We start from the raw sequence: 14,008 nt of genomic DNA, 5'->3' as shown, positions 1-14,008 counted from the left end.
ACCCTTAAACATCTGTAATAATCTTGCACAAATGTAAATTGGCGCTATTTGTCGTGAACAAATGTGGGTACTTTGTATCAAAGTTTAGGAACTGTAGGTCCAAAATTTCGTGATTTTAAAGATACTGAAACAACAGGTGTCACAGCCGTACCTGCTCCCAACATACAGCAAACGTAATTGTGCCTCTGAACTGGCATCATACACTTAGAAACCCACAGGGCATTACTTGGAGTGAGAGACTGTGGCAGCAAAATAGGATACATTTTAATTAGGTGCATTTAGATCATTTAGATTCACTGAGACTGTATTTGCTGTCTTTCTTAACATCTCCGTTTTCTGTTTTCTCATATGTTTTTTTTCTGTTTTCTGTTATTGATTATAATAACTTTTCACATATTCTCTCTTCCCCTCATAATGGTGCGTCATCTCTCCTAAACCCAGATTACACTCCAACTAAAAAGGCCCGACCTTTCTGCCTTCGTTTTTCATACACATGCTGTTTTAACTTTTGTGTTTGCTATCGAAGCGCCAGTTCTCGCGAGACTTTGTGGCATGTTTTATTTGAAGGAGCAGACCAATGAACGACTGGAACTGAACTGTGTATATTGTAGAAAGAGATGCATGTAAGTCCTTAAGGATTTGATACGCTTATGAACTAAATTAAACCTTTCTAAACCTCTCTCTTATACCAAGGACGTAAGATGTGAATAATATTCAGCTTTCGAGCTTGAATGTGAGAGCAGTAAATCAAGGGATAAACTGGTGTCCCTTAAAAAATATGTACTATCATTATTGTGTCAAGTCTTTGGATATGATATTTTCATTGTAGCTGAACATATTGAACTCTGAAGTACCATTTGAGTGAATCATCGTGGTCTAAGACTAACTGTAAATGTTGGCTTGTTGGGTGTTGCATGGTTTAGCAAGAATCTCTCTTTCTTTTTTTAAGGATTTAATGTGATTAAAAGAAAAAAAAATATTAGCGATGCGATATCCAGATGTCAGTAGTGGTCGTATACTGCGGATACAGTATTTACGGGAACCATTTGTAAGGCACAGATAGCAGAAAGGAAAAAAAAAGTTTTCTGGATCTGATGCCTCAGCCTGTAACAATCAAGTGCTGCATCTTTAAATATTGGTGTCAAATCTAGTATCCTGTATCTTTTAATAAAGGTAATTCAAACCGAGCTTTTTGTTTGTCTTAAACCCAAGTCTGCTTTGCAGAAATTGAATAGCAGGTAACTAAGTTGTTCTCGTGACACGCTCATGTATTTTCACGCGATCGTGTTGATTTTTTCCAAACATGGTGCTGTTCTTTATGGCCAAACATCTTCACTTTAGTGTCGTTTGCCTAAAGGACATTGTTCCAGAAGTATTGTGGTTTGTTCAGATGTAACTTTGCAAACATAAGTCAAGCTAAAATGTTGATTTTATTGGAGCTTTCTCCTGGCAACACTTCCAAACACGCCACATTTGTTCATTCTTTATCTAATTATACTGTCATGAACTTTTATATGCTAACTGTGGCCGGCAGAGATATAGCTGTTGGATTTTTTGCAGGTTCCTCGAACATTTCACAGTCTAACCTTGGGAGGAATTTGCTGGGACACTCTTTGGAAGATTGTGGAATTGTCAATGGTCCAGACCAGCAAACTGCCAAAGCTTCTCCGTTCAGAGTTTCTCACACTTCCTGATGATCTGTGAATCAAGTGCATGTTATTAGCAGCACCTGGCTCCTACTTACTCCTTAATTTCTACAAAAACATTAAGGGTGTGAAACTCATTTTCACAGGACTGTAACAGGTTTGGGAAATTAGAACAAAACAGCCTTTTTTGTTCAGATTTAGCGCATTGCATTGATTTGCATATCATTTTATTATCAATTGGTCTTGAAAACACATGGCAAAGTTTAAAGAGAAAAAAAAGAAGCACAGGAACACATGCCTGATACCATTTTTAATATACATAGAGGGAACAACATGGCCAGTAGGACCTCCAGAAAGTACAGTGCTTCAACACAGCTACATACTTTTTTTCTTCTCTGAAACACAGGCGCTAAATGGCTCATTACAAACCCCTCCAAGTCTAAACGCACTTTAAATCCATCTTCAAGTATCCATGTCTCTGTTTCCTTACTGACACTTTACAGCTTCTTGATTTTTGTTGGGCAAAATGACAAGCAGTACAGTCCACACTATTTACATATGTAAGATGGCCTCGCTTGTCTGCTTATCCATTCATGAAGCTTCTGTCACGGTTCATCCCTGAATCAGTCAGTCACGGCGGTGGTGGTGTTGTTGCTGCTGAGGGCCTGCTCTAGCAGGGCTCGCTGGGCGGAGGCAGGCAGGTAGAGGAAGGAGTAGACCAGCGCCAGCAGCAGCAGAGCCAGCAGCAAAAGGAGACCCCAGTCCGACGTAATTATAGGCTCATCACAGCGAGCCTGCAAAAATGACTTATTATGCATGGTGGAGAGGCGGCTTAAAATACTCACGGCAGTCTCAGAAAGTAATCCTACAGAAATAAATGCAAGGTCAGAAAAATTACACCTCTCAGAGTTGGAAAAAAATGAATACCGCTTATATAAGCTGTGTCCTTCACGCTTTATCCAAATGATATAAAATAAACGGTATCTAGACAGCCTGCCTTGTCACGTCTCTGGGCAAAAAAAAAAAAAAATCAGTTTGAGAAAAGACCTGTAAAAATGTTCGTATTATGGCCGGCAAAGACTTTTGCACCAAACTCAAAGTGGTGCAGAAAAGATCAAAACAGTTCTAAAAAGAAAAAATACATCCAAGATAGAGAAAGCTGGTTAGAAATTAAGCAAATCCAGAGCAACAAGGAATCTTTAGATATCTTTTTTCACACAATCCACAGTAAGGATGCTGAAAAACTTCCTCTTACAATATCAGTATTGATGCTTGCCTCCTGCACAGTATCTGCCAGCTCATCCTCTCTCTGACTGAAGCCTTTGTGTTAGTGCCACGTGCATCTGTGTGTAAGCATGTGTGCCTTCTTATCGGAGTGCATGATCTGCTATGACATGTTACGAAACAATAACCAGAAAAACAGCATCACAGCAGCACGACTGTATCCAATTCTCCAGCATTTGACTCAACGCACACACCAATTATATAATAAGTCTTCATCCTCTTAGCTCAACACACATTATTACCTGTCTGCGTTCAGGGATTACTCTCTGGAAGAGCCTGTGCTTTATTCAACCAATGTGTTTCAGCACGTAATGTTCCAAAGAGTCTTCACTTACTATATTAGCTTTGGACCCGTGAGGAGGTCAAAGCGTGACAAGATGGAGAAACGTTTTCTTCACCCCATCTCTGAATCTGAGCCCTTTGTCTTCGTCCTCTCGCACGTCCTTGCTCAGGTGCCCTCCAATGCCCCTGGATGTGCCAGGGCAGACTTGAACAAAGCGCATAAACAAAACGTGGCATTTCATTACCTCAGCTGCTCACAATACTGGATTGTCACATGGACCCATCAGATTAAAGTCCCGAGGTGAAGGTGAGGGATTATGAACATCACAGTAACTGTGGACTGACCTGAAACGGTACCACAGGGCAATAAATAAATAATAAAATGAGACAAATGCAATAAACATAATCCGCTCACTCCAGTCCAGATGACAAGCTGTTTGATAAGATAAGATAAGATAACCTTTATTAGTCCCACACGTGGGAAATTTGTTTTGTCACAGCAGGAAGTGGACAGTGCAAAAGTTATGAGGCAAAAATTAGAATACAATAAGAATAAATACAGTACACAACTGTACAGAATAGAATAAAATAAAATACTATATACAGTAGAATAAAATAAAATAAATATACAATAAGATAAAAATAGAATACAAATACTATATACAACTGAGTAAAAATACAACGATGACAGAAAGGATTATTGCACTTAGTATTATTGCATATGTATGGATGTGTGTGCTTGATCAGTTAAAGTCTTTATTATGGAGTCTGACAGCAGTGGGGAGGAAAGACCTGCGAAATCTGTCCGTCCCACACCGTGGGTGCCGCAGTCTCCCACTGAAGGAGCTGCTCAGTGCTGTCACAGTCTGCTGCATGGGGTGGGAGATGTTGTCCAACAGGGATGACAGCTTAGCCGCCGTTCTCCTGTCACTCACCACCTCCACTGGGTCCAGAGGGCATCCTAGAACAGAGCTGGCCCTTCGGATCACCCTGTTCAGTCTCTTCCTGTCCCCAGCAGAGATGCTGCCGCCCCAGCAGACCACACCATAAAAGATAGCAGAAGCCACAACAGAGTCATAGAAGGTCTTCAGGAGTGGGCCCTCCACTCCAAACGACCTGAGTCTCCGCAGCAGGTACAGCCTGCTCTGCCCTTTCCTGTAGAGGGCGTCTGAGTTATGAGTCCAGTCCAGTCTATTGTTCAGATGAACACCAAGGTACCTGTAGCTGTCCACAGCCTCAATGTCCATACCTTGGATGTTCAGTGGTTGCAGTGGAGAATGCTTGTGCCTGCGGAAGTCTACCACCAGTTCCTTGGTTTTACTGGCGTTGATCTGGAGGTAGTTCAGCTGGCACCAGTCCACAAAGTCTTGAGTCAGTCCTCTGTACTCCTTGTCGTCCCCATCAGTGATGAGGCCGACTATTGCAGAGTCATCAGAGAACTTCTGCAGAAAGCACTGGGTGGAATTGTGGGAGAAGTCTGCAGTGTAGATGGTGAAGAGGAACGGAGCCAGAACCGTTCCCTGTGGGGCCCCCGTACTGCAGACGACCCTGTCCGACACACAGCCCTGAGTCCTCACATACTGTGGTCGGTCGGTGAGGTAGTCCAGGATCCAGGTAGTGAGGTGATGGTCCACTCCAGAGTTCACCAGCTTGTCCTTTAGAACCGATTTGATTTGATTTGTAACTGTTCAAAGTTTTCAATACAGTTGTCATAGGGCTAAAAACCAAACATCAGGAAGCTTCTTCCTCACTCTCTTCGCTTGGCTTGGTAATAAAATCACAGGTGAACCAATAGCGTGCCTATAAATAATATAGATGCTTTATCTAAAATACCACATCTTTAAATCCTCTGATGAAGGACAAGTATTTCCCATTCATTCTCTCTACTCTTTGTGCAGACGTCTTGAGCTATTCCTGATTTCTTTATAATTTATTTTACTTCCAGACTTTCTTATCATTTATTAAGGCAGTGGTTCCAAAACTTTTTTTGCTAGGGCCCCCTTTGTTTTACAAGAAAAATGTTTGTGCGCAACACATAATTTGTTCCCACCTCTGTATTTGATTCTTGGAAAAATACCAACGATAACACAATTTGACAGGAATAAAATATTATTTTTGCCCCAAAAAGCTGATTCACAAAGAGCTGTTAGCTGAAAACTTGACATATCCTGGCCATATGTGCAGTGGATCCTTGATAAATTTGAGGAAAGTGGACAAGTGACGGATGAGAAAAGCAACAGCGGGCTTCTAAAAAATATCTGCGCCAGCTGAACTGTATTTGAAAGTCATGTTCTTAGGAAATAGAAAGACATTCAGACCTGATTCGTGACCTGAGAAATCTGTCTGTTCACTTGAGCCATCTACTGTTCACTGAAGCCTCACCATAAATGGTCTCTATTAGAAGGGTGGCTATAAAGAAGCCATTTTTAAAGAAGCGAAACAGGGGAAAAAGTCTGAAGTAAAAACCCAGCACACTGGACTGGACTGAAAGAAAGCAGGTCTGAAGGAGTGATGAATCCAAACTGGAAATCTTTGGTTCAATATGTAGGTCAGGAGAGAGTAACAACAGGCAGTATCTACAGGATCTTGTTGAAATTATGAACACAGAAACGTATGGTCAGATATTGATCCACCACGCATCCATCTGGAAAGCATCTGATTGGCAACAGCTTCATCTTTCAGCATGACAATGATCGCAAACACACATACTGTGCGGTAAAGGCATACCTGAATAGAAAAAACACACAGTCGAACACTATCAGTCATGGATTTTCCTCCCCAGAGCCCGGACTTCAACATTATTGAAGGATTGTGTGATCATCTTGATAGAGAACAGAACAAAAGGCAAAAACATCCAAAGAAGCGCTTTGAATGTCCTTCAAGAAGCCTGGAGAACTATTCCTGAAGACTGCTTAAAGAAATTACAAGAACCCTGCCTAAGACAGTTAAAACTGTGTTGAACAATAAAGGTGGTATTATCAAATATGGAGTTTCACGCTTGTTACAATTGTATAAACTGATACATATCTCGTATACTGTATTTCTCTGTATGTTTTAAAAGGTCTCCTATTTCAAATTTTCCAAGCAAAATATGAAGAAATAAGGGGCGGTTCAAGACTATTGCACAATACTGGAGACTTTTAATCCTTGAACAAAGTAAACCAGCAACGAGGTGAATCATAAAATGTTTGCAAACGTAAATCGTTCATGTATGGTGAAATAAACACCGTCATACACGGGTGGTGGCGCTGTGCACCTTTTAAGCTAGTCTGACGACCCAAAACACGCACGAAGAAGATGAAGCGCATGCGCAGTGCAGTGCGTCACAAGCGGCTATGTTTACATCTGTTGAAAACATTTATCACTTTTTGGGTCCTTATTAACGGTAAGTTTTCCGGTTATATTAACTATGATAAGAAAGCCCTATAACCGGGCTTTCTTATTCAGAAAACATATTTTATCATACAACACAGGTTAGTTGTCTTATGCTAATAGCAAACCACTAGTTAGCAAACTAGTGGGCGCATGATTTACTGCCACACGCGCAGGTGGATGGGATGCTCTCACGGCCAAGGAAACGTCCTCGAATATAAGACAGGCTACGGCCACCGGTCTGTTCTCCTCACAGCCGTAAAGGTGGTTTGGCGCACTGCGGTTGAGGCTCTGGAGGCTTTTTTGAAACTACATAAACGTTCAGGACCTTTCGACCTTTTAACTCCTCCATTCTGGGTCAAATCTGATCTTTTTTTTTTAAATTTGACAGCAGTAATAATAAATAATTAAACATGAATGTTATTGTTTTACCCTGAAATTCGACGCATTTTCCGAAAGTTACACAAAATACGCAAAATGAAAGTTAAATCCCAAAAATATTGTTGTACACCAAGTCTATTCAGGGTCAAAATTGAGCTGTTTCTTTTCAGATGAATTTCAGATCTAAACCTGGAAAACCGTACATGTCAGGTCTGTGTGTATTTCTTATGGGAGAGCGCTGACAGAGGTGAAGGCAGACGCTTGATTCAGTCATGAGAACTGTCACATCTGCCCAGTTTCCCAGAGAGACAGGCACCTGCTGGTTTTTAAAGGATCGTGGAGGACTCTTCAAACAGTGTAATAGTAAAACACCATAATTTTGCACATAAGGAGTTCAAACATAGGGTGCCTTGAGAGATTGTACCTTGACACAGACACGAGCATGGTAGTAGGTTGATGAGCACTGTTGCATCAGAGCAAGGTTTCTGGTTTAACTCCTGCAGGGCTGTTCTGCATGGAGTTTGTATGCTTGACCAGCTCTAGAGGTACCTGGACTGAGTTTCCATCAGGTCCTCAAGCTTCCTTCCACAGTCCAGAAACATGCATGTCAAGATAATGTGCTGTATGAATGTGTACTTAAGATGTTAGAAGACCTTTGAGTGATCAGTAAGCCTAGAAAAGTGCTGCACGAGCACAGCTATGTTGCATATCTATGCTGGTACTTATGCTTTGCACCTGCAAGCACAAGTATGCATAATGTAACAACAAAAAACTTAAAATCCATTTATTCCGAGTTAAATGAGATTAAAGCAGAAATCAAAGAAAGTTGTGAGAAACACTTGTGCAAGACCCAAACATGCAAGGTTTCATTCCACTGCCTGCTAGTTTATACTAATCAAGTTTTATGCTCTATAATTTATTGACTGTTGAATTAATATAAGTGGCAGCTATGAGGTTTTTTTATACTGGTGAGAGGAAAGTCTTTAGTACTGTACTTCAAATAAACCCTCAGTGACATGTGTCACGACAGCGACTTTGTCCCTGCAGGCCTGCAGCGCTTGTGCCAGTTAATCACTGCACACGATGAGCACGGAGCCCGCTAGCCTGGAGAGCCTGCGTGTACTGTATCACAGTGATGACTACATCGTGGTGGACAAACACTGGGACATCCGCATCGACAGCAAGATGTGGTACGAGACGAACACCGTACAGGCACAGCTTCGCCACCGCTTCCCTCAGCTGGCTGACCCACGCACCTACTATGGATTTCGGTCAGAATCCCTTTACTTCCTCTGCACTTGTCAGATGTTCTTGGTAGCAGGAGTAGTCTTATTGTTTTCCTCGTCTCTCACAAGGTTCTGTCATCAGTTGGATTTCTCCACAAGTGGAGCTCTTTGTGTTGCCCTGAATAAAGCTGCCGCTGGCCGGGCTTACCGCTGCTTCAAGGACCGCACCGTGACCAAATTCTACCTCGCTCTGGTATGGGCTGCAAATACAGTGAAACACATGCAATTGTGTTCTGACACTTTAATGAATTTAATGAGTTTTTAAGCGTTTTTTTGTTTGTTTGGCTGTTGTTGTTTTCTTGCTGTTAGAGTCCCTTAATCCATAGCATAATTACTGACAAAGATAAAATATTTTTTATCTTTCAGAATTTGATAAATAAAAATAGAGTAAAAAAAAAAATGATAACAGGAAATAATATAATAAGAGTAAAAGAGATAAGGATACAGTAAGTCAGATGGCGCATGGGACATAGAAATGTACAAGATCTGCTGGATAAATTATAACGAGCTCATGTAAGCACTTATATGTGAGGAAGAATATTTTAAAATTGATCCTGTACTTCACAGGAAGCCAGTGCAACGATTTAAGAAGATGATCACGCTTCTGTGTGCCTGTCAGGGGTCTAGCAGTTGCATTTTGAAAGAGCTGCAGTTGTGTTATAAGTGTTTTGCAGTAATCCAATCTGGATGTAATAAAAACATGAATGACTTTTTCTAGTTCAGAATTAGAAAGAAATGGCTTAACAGCTGCTCTGATCTGTGCGTCTAATTTAAGAGAGGAATCAAACAGAACAATTAAGTTTTTTTTTCTGAGGCTTAAGAAATGATGCCAGCGATCATTATCTGAAGTGATAGTGGAAACTAGGGCTGGGCCATATCATACCGTTCACTGTAACACCGGTATAATGTCGGGCAATGATAGGAAAATGAAATATCGCGATAGAATATGGGTAAAACGTGCATGCGCAGTGCCTTTGTTTTCATACGCACATGGCGGAAAAAGCATGGCGGCGACGGAGAATGAGAAGGGTGAAAGCCGATCGTTGAATTAAATGGATGAACCAGAACTGGTTTGTAAAATTGCTGCAACTTCAGTGGTGTGGAACTGGTTTACCTTTCGTCCGTCAGATACACAACAAAGCACTATTTTTGGTAGAGCGTGCTAGCGGGCCGTCGTTATTACCGTGTTTTTTTGGAAAATACGGCACACTTAAAATCAATCCTTTGATTTTTCTGAAAATCGACAGTGTACCTTATAATCCCGTGTGCCTTATGTATGAATTCTGGTTGTGTTTACTGACCTCGAAATGATTTTATGTACACGGCGCTCAAAAATCTGTCAAATGTTTTAGTATGACTTTGCTAAGCTACAAACCCGCACCGTCAGAGCATGACGGCTATCGTAGGCAGGAGCCTCGCGGAGTGATACGTACTGTGCTTCAACATAATAGTAGGGCTGTGCGATATGACCAAAATCTCATATCCCGATATAAGACATCTATCGTCCCATAACGATATAAATCACAAAAATTTAACATTTTCTGTAAATTCTGTGAATCTCGTGCAGCTCGACTTGCGTGAAGTGTTTCTAGCTGGGCGTCGTGTACCTGGAATTGAGTGTTTTAACCGATGCATGAAACGATACATTTAGACATAAGTTGTAACGGCAGCCGTTTTCTTTGAGTATTTATTAAACAGTGTACTGCAGGGAAAAGCCTGTTCTAACGTTTGAGTCTAAGGTCTATTTTTTAGCACCTGACGGCTCTTTTTTAATTCTCACCCGTAAATACTCGGCATACTGTTTCACTTGATTCAGTTTATTTTGAAAAGTCTCAACAGGATCTTGAGCTTTATTGTGAAAGGTTTATGTGGAAAATAACCTCTTTTTAAGTTTTGTGGATATTATACATGGTTATGCTGAGGATGTGTCGGCCAATTTCCACTGGAAATGCCTTTTGGTTAAACTGTCAGCAAGGAATTTGCATTTGCACGGTAAAATTTTTATATAACTTTAATGCACATAAAAACCAGCTGCTTGTTTAAGTGAAAATACGTTGATGGGTTTTTTTTTGCACTAATAAAGTTGTGGAGTTGTAAAGTAATTTGTCTAGTGTCAATTATATCGTCAGTTATATCGTTATCGCAAATTTTCAAAAGTATATCGTGATAAATATTTTTGGTCATATCGCCCTGCTCTAGTGGAAACTGTAACTGCCTGATGAATCACTAAAGTTTCAGTTTTATTTTAAGGTAGATGTCAGGCTTCGCAAAAGAAAACAAAAGAGGAAGAAGGCCTTGAACCGGCCACAGTGTGGGTCATCAGATTCAGGCTACTTCCCTAAACTATTATGAGTAAGCTAACTAATAGAACCAAAATTTCCAGCTCAATTAATGATTAATAGGACCTGACGAGTACTGCCGAGTTAAGGTAGAGCAGGCAGAGAGAGAGAAAGAGAGCTGACCTTCTGTTCTTTGACTAATCAGCACGAGGGATGAATGAGAGAGGAAGGAGAGCAGGTTAACAAGGATTGCAGAAAAGAACAATAACCAGATGATGGATGTGTGGGTGCTCTGAGACACGTGTCAGTGAAAATACACTTTTTACTTTCCAGATACGTGGGGCGGTCGAAGGAGAGACACACACTGTGGACTTCTCCATCGGCAAGAACTCCACGGAGGGAAAAACACATATGATGTGTGTTGAGGGAACAGAAGGTACTTAAACTTGGCTTGGTTTGAGTCTTGTGAGTGTGAACAACAATGAGTAGAGACTCTGACATTTATTCCATCTGGACATCGTGTTGAAAGTAAATCATTAATTTCCAGCAGTTGTTTGAATTATATTCTGTTCTTTCCTTCTGTGGTCAGGTTGTGAGAACCCCAAGCCTTGCCAGACTGAGCTCTTAGTGTTAGAATATGGGTTATATGACGGAGACCCTGTTACCAAGGTGCTGCTGCAGCCTCTCACTGGTAATTGCATTTGTTTCAAAGGAGAAATGAAGATTTTCTTCTTGCAGAGGAAAGCTTAGCTTCCATGTAAAGATGGCAGTGCCAGGCCTGGGTTTTTGTGTTTGTTTGTTTTTTTTAACTGTAACATTCATTTAGAAAGAGGCAAACACTTCCTAAAAAGTCACCCTCCCGCTGCCGCTCAATTTTCCTTTTCTTCTCAGGTCGAACCCACCAGTTAAGGGTCCACTGCAGCGCTTTAGGCCACCCTATTGTCGGGGACTTCACCTACAGCTCGGGAACAGACAACTCCCCGTACCGCATGATGCTGCACGCACACCTCCTCCACATTCCCCTCGAACCTCAGCCACTGCGCGTCACTGCCGGAGACCCTTTTGTCCCAGCGGTTGATCCCAAGTGGCTCCCGCAGTGCTCATTAAGGACACTAGATGCCACTGTGGAGGCCCTGATACACCGCAGGGAGGAGGAGGACAGGAAGATTAAAAAGGAAGAGCAAGAGAGAGCGAGAAAAGAAGAGGAGGATGAGAGGAGAAAACGAAGCAAGGAGCAGAGCACCGAGGAGGAGAGTGAGGAGCAGAGGAGACAGTGCCAGCAGTGGCTGAGTGAATGGGCTGGAGATTGATTTATTATTACTATTATTATCATTATTACTTTTCATGGGTTTCGCGTCTCCTCGTGCATGTTGAGCATGCATTTTATTTGAGTGTCCACATCTGTTTCATTTCAGCTGCATCTTGGTGGTTTAACTCCTTTACGTTCTCACAAACAAGTTAAGATCACAAAAAGGCATGTGTGAACATAGTTTATGCTGCACTACTGGAATGTCCACACTATACCCACTGCAAGCTGCGAAACAAGTGCCTTGCTCAAGGTCAAGTTAATAAGAGTTCCTTGTTGCTTTTTTAATTTTAATGTGCCAACATTATAAGAAATTGGCCTTTTTCTGAACTACAAAAGCAGATGTTAGTTTCTCCCAGAAAAAAATAACTGTTTTTAAACTCGTGTGATTGGTTATTTATGATACAAAGCACTCATGAAGTCCCACATGAAACATACTGTATCTGTAAACACTACTCAGCATCCTACCCGGGACTTTAATGTTTGTGGACAATTTTACAGCTTTATGTCTCTTTTAGTCCAGTACAAATACCCTCACTTGCCACTTTGTTAGGTACACCCATTCAGCTGCTCATTAATGCAAATATGGGATCAGCCAATCGCATGTCAGCAACCCAGTGCATTTAGGCACGTCAACATGGACAGAAAGACCTGCTGAAATGCAAACTGAGCATTTTAATGCTTTGGAAGCAAAAATGGGCCCAATCTGGTACTAGCAAGGTGTATCTAACAAAGTGGCCAGTGAGTGTACAGAGCACTGATGTGGTGTACAAAGTTCATCTGTCTACTATTTCTAATAATGGCATGAAAAATTTCTATTTTTCACACTATTATTCTACAATTTTGGGGGGATTTTCCCCCTTAAAATCCCATCAAGTACCACAAACAACATTTGAATTTCAAACTGGTATATATGATTAAAAACTTGGGATCAGCTATATTTATGACTTTGATTAAGAAGCAGGGTTTGAACATGCCAATAAAATGAATAAAAGTACCTGGCTGCCTGATGTGTTTTTTTCCCCCTCACTTCATGTTTGGATCCTGCTGATCAAATATAATGAAGAGTTGTGTAATAGATGAAATCTAGAAGTGTAAAAACAACAACACTGCGGACTGAATTGTTAGATTTGCAAACCAACACAATTTCAATCAGTGAAAAACCGTGTTGTGACACAAATGCCCTTACACCCCGAGCTGTGGCGTCCTCAGTGGATCAGGCTCGTTCTGGTGCATTCCACGGATCCTGGACTGGCTTTCAATCTTGGAAGTTTGGAGGCTGGATCAACATCTTGGTTTACAGTCATGTTGCTCGAGCAGCTCATGAGTATGTTTTGCATGTAGTTGGGGACTGTCAGTATTTGGGAGTTTGCTCGGTCTGCAGCAGTGTTTGGGTAGGTGGTCCATGTCAATATTAGAAGCACATAAGACCCAGGACCCAAGGTTTCCCAACAAATTGCTGCTGAGGTAATTAAAAACTTCTTTTTAGTCCAACACAATTGTCCATCAAGTTAAAAAAACAAATTCCAATCAATGTGTCTGAAATAACAGAAAATGATGGTTATTATCAGTTGCAACCAGTGTTGGGGAGTAACGGAATACATGTATCTTTCTTGTTACCTGATCTTTCTCACAGTTCTCAGCTTTATGAGATGTCATCAGTCCAGATTTTCTAAGGACACTTGTGATGTTTGGCTCTTGCAACGTACTTGGCACTATGTTTTTGTTATCAGTGTCTAGCAATGCTCACATGGAAATGAACTTTGATTGCATTACATTTAACTTTCACAAATATGCTCATTTGGGAAAAAAAGGTTTTAGTGAAAATAGTTGCAAAGCGTTTATGTGAGGGGCAGCTCCACCTAACAGTAACACCTCTGACTGCCTGAGACAATTTTCTCAAGCTAGTTTATATCTAGCTTTTCCCTTACACCTAGTGGACACAGACAGACGGGTGGTATATGTTTGAAAATGTAAAAAGAACTGTTTTGCGGGGCCACTTCAAAGGATCAGTAATGAACAAGTTCTTCTATACCCTCCCATCCTGCTGTACAAACTGAAAGAAGCCTCTTTTGTTGTTTTTTTATTTATTTACAGAAATGATAACACAGTTCAGTAACATAAGTTTATAAAGTGCAGTGCTAAAGAAAGGCCAGTTAAATCTAAATTTAA

At 41.0% G+C, this 14,008-nt stretch overlaps 1 protein-coding gene across 2 annotated transcripts; it reads left to right on the top strand.

Moving 5' to 3' along the window:
- The first annotated feature begins 6,468 nt into the window (after positions 1-6,468).
- On the top strand, positions 6,469-12,833 carry rpusd1 (RNA pseudouridine synthase domain containing 1). Of its 2 annotated transcripts, none has more exons than XM_026165637.2 (6): positions 6,469-6,597; positions 8,013-8,236; positions 8,321-8,444; positions 10,864-10,966; positions 11,120-11,221; positions 11,422-12,833. In XM_026165637.2, exons 2-6 carry the CDS (start codon positions 8,049-8,051, stop codon positions 11,838-11,840), a joined length of 936 nt encoding a protein of 311 aa, XP_026021422.1. In that variant the 5' UTR covers positions 6,469-6,597; positions 8,013-8,048; the 3' UTR covers positions 11,841-12,833. The 2 variants fall into 2 exon arrangements, with proteins under 2 accessions (XP_026021422.1, XP_080157107.1); XM_080300981.1 differs by having other exon boundaries at positions 6,526-6,597; positions 7,996-8,236.
- Positions 12,834-14,008: the final 1,175 nt, after the last annotated feature.

Source organism: Astatotilapia calliptera, chromosome 4, assembly GCF_964374335.1.
Source record: "Astatotilapia calliptera chromosome 4, fAstCal68.1, whole genome shotgun sequence".
Taxonomy (NCBI): Eukaryota; Metazoa; Chordata; class Actinopteri; order Cichliformes; family Cichlidae; genus Astatotilapia; species Astatotilapia calliptera.
The sequence above is the reverse complement of the archived record's forward strand: the minus strand, read 5'-3'. Positions and strand labels throughout refer to the sequence as shown.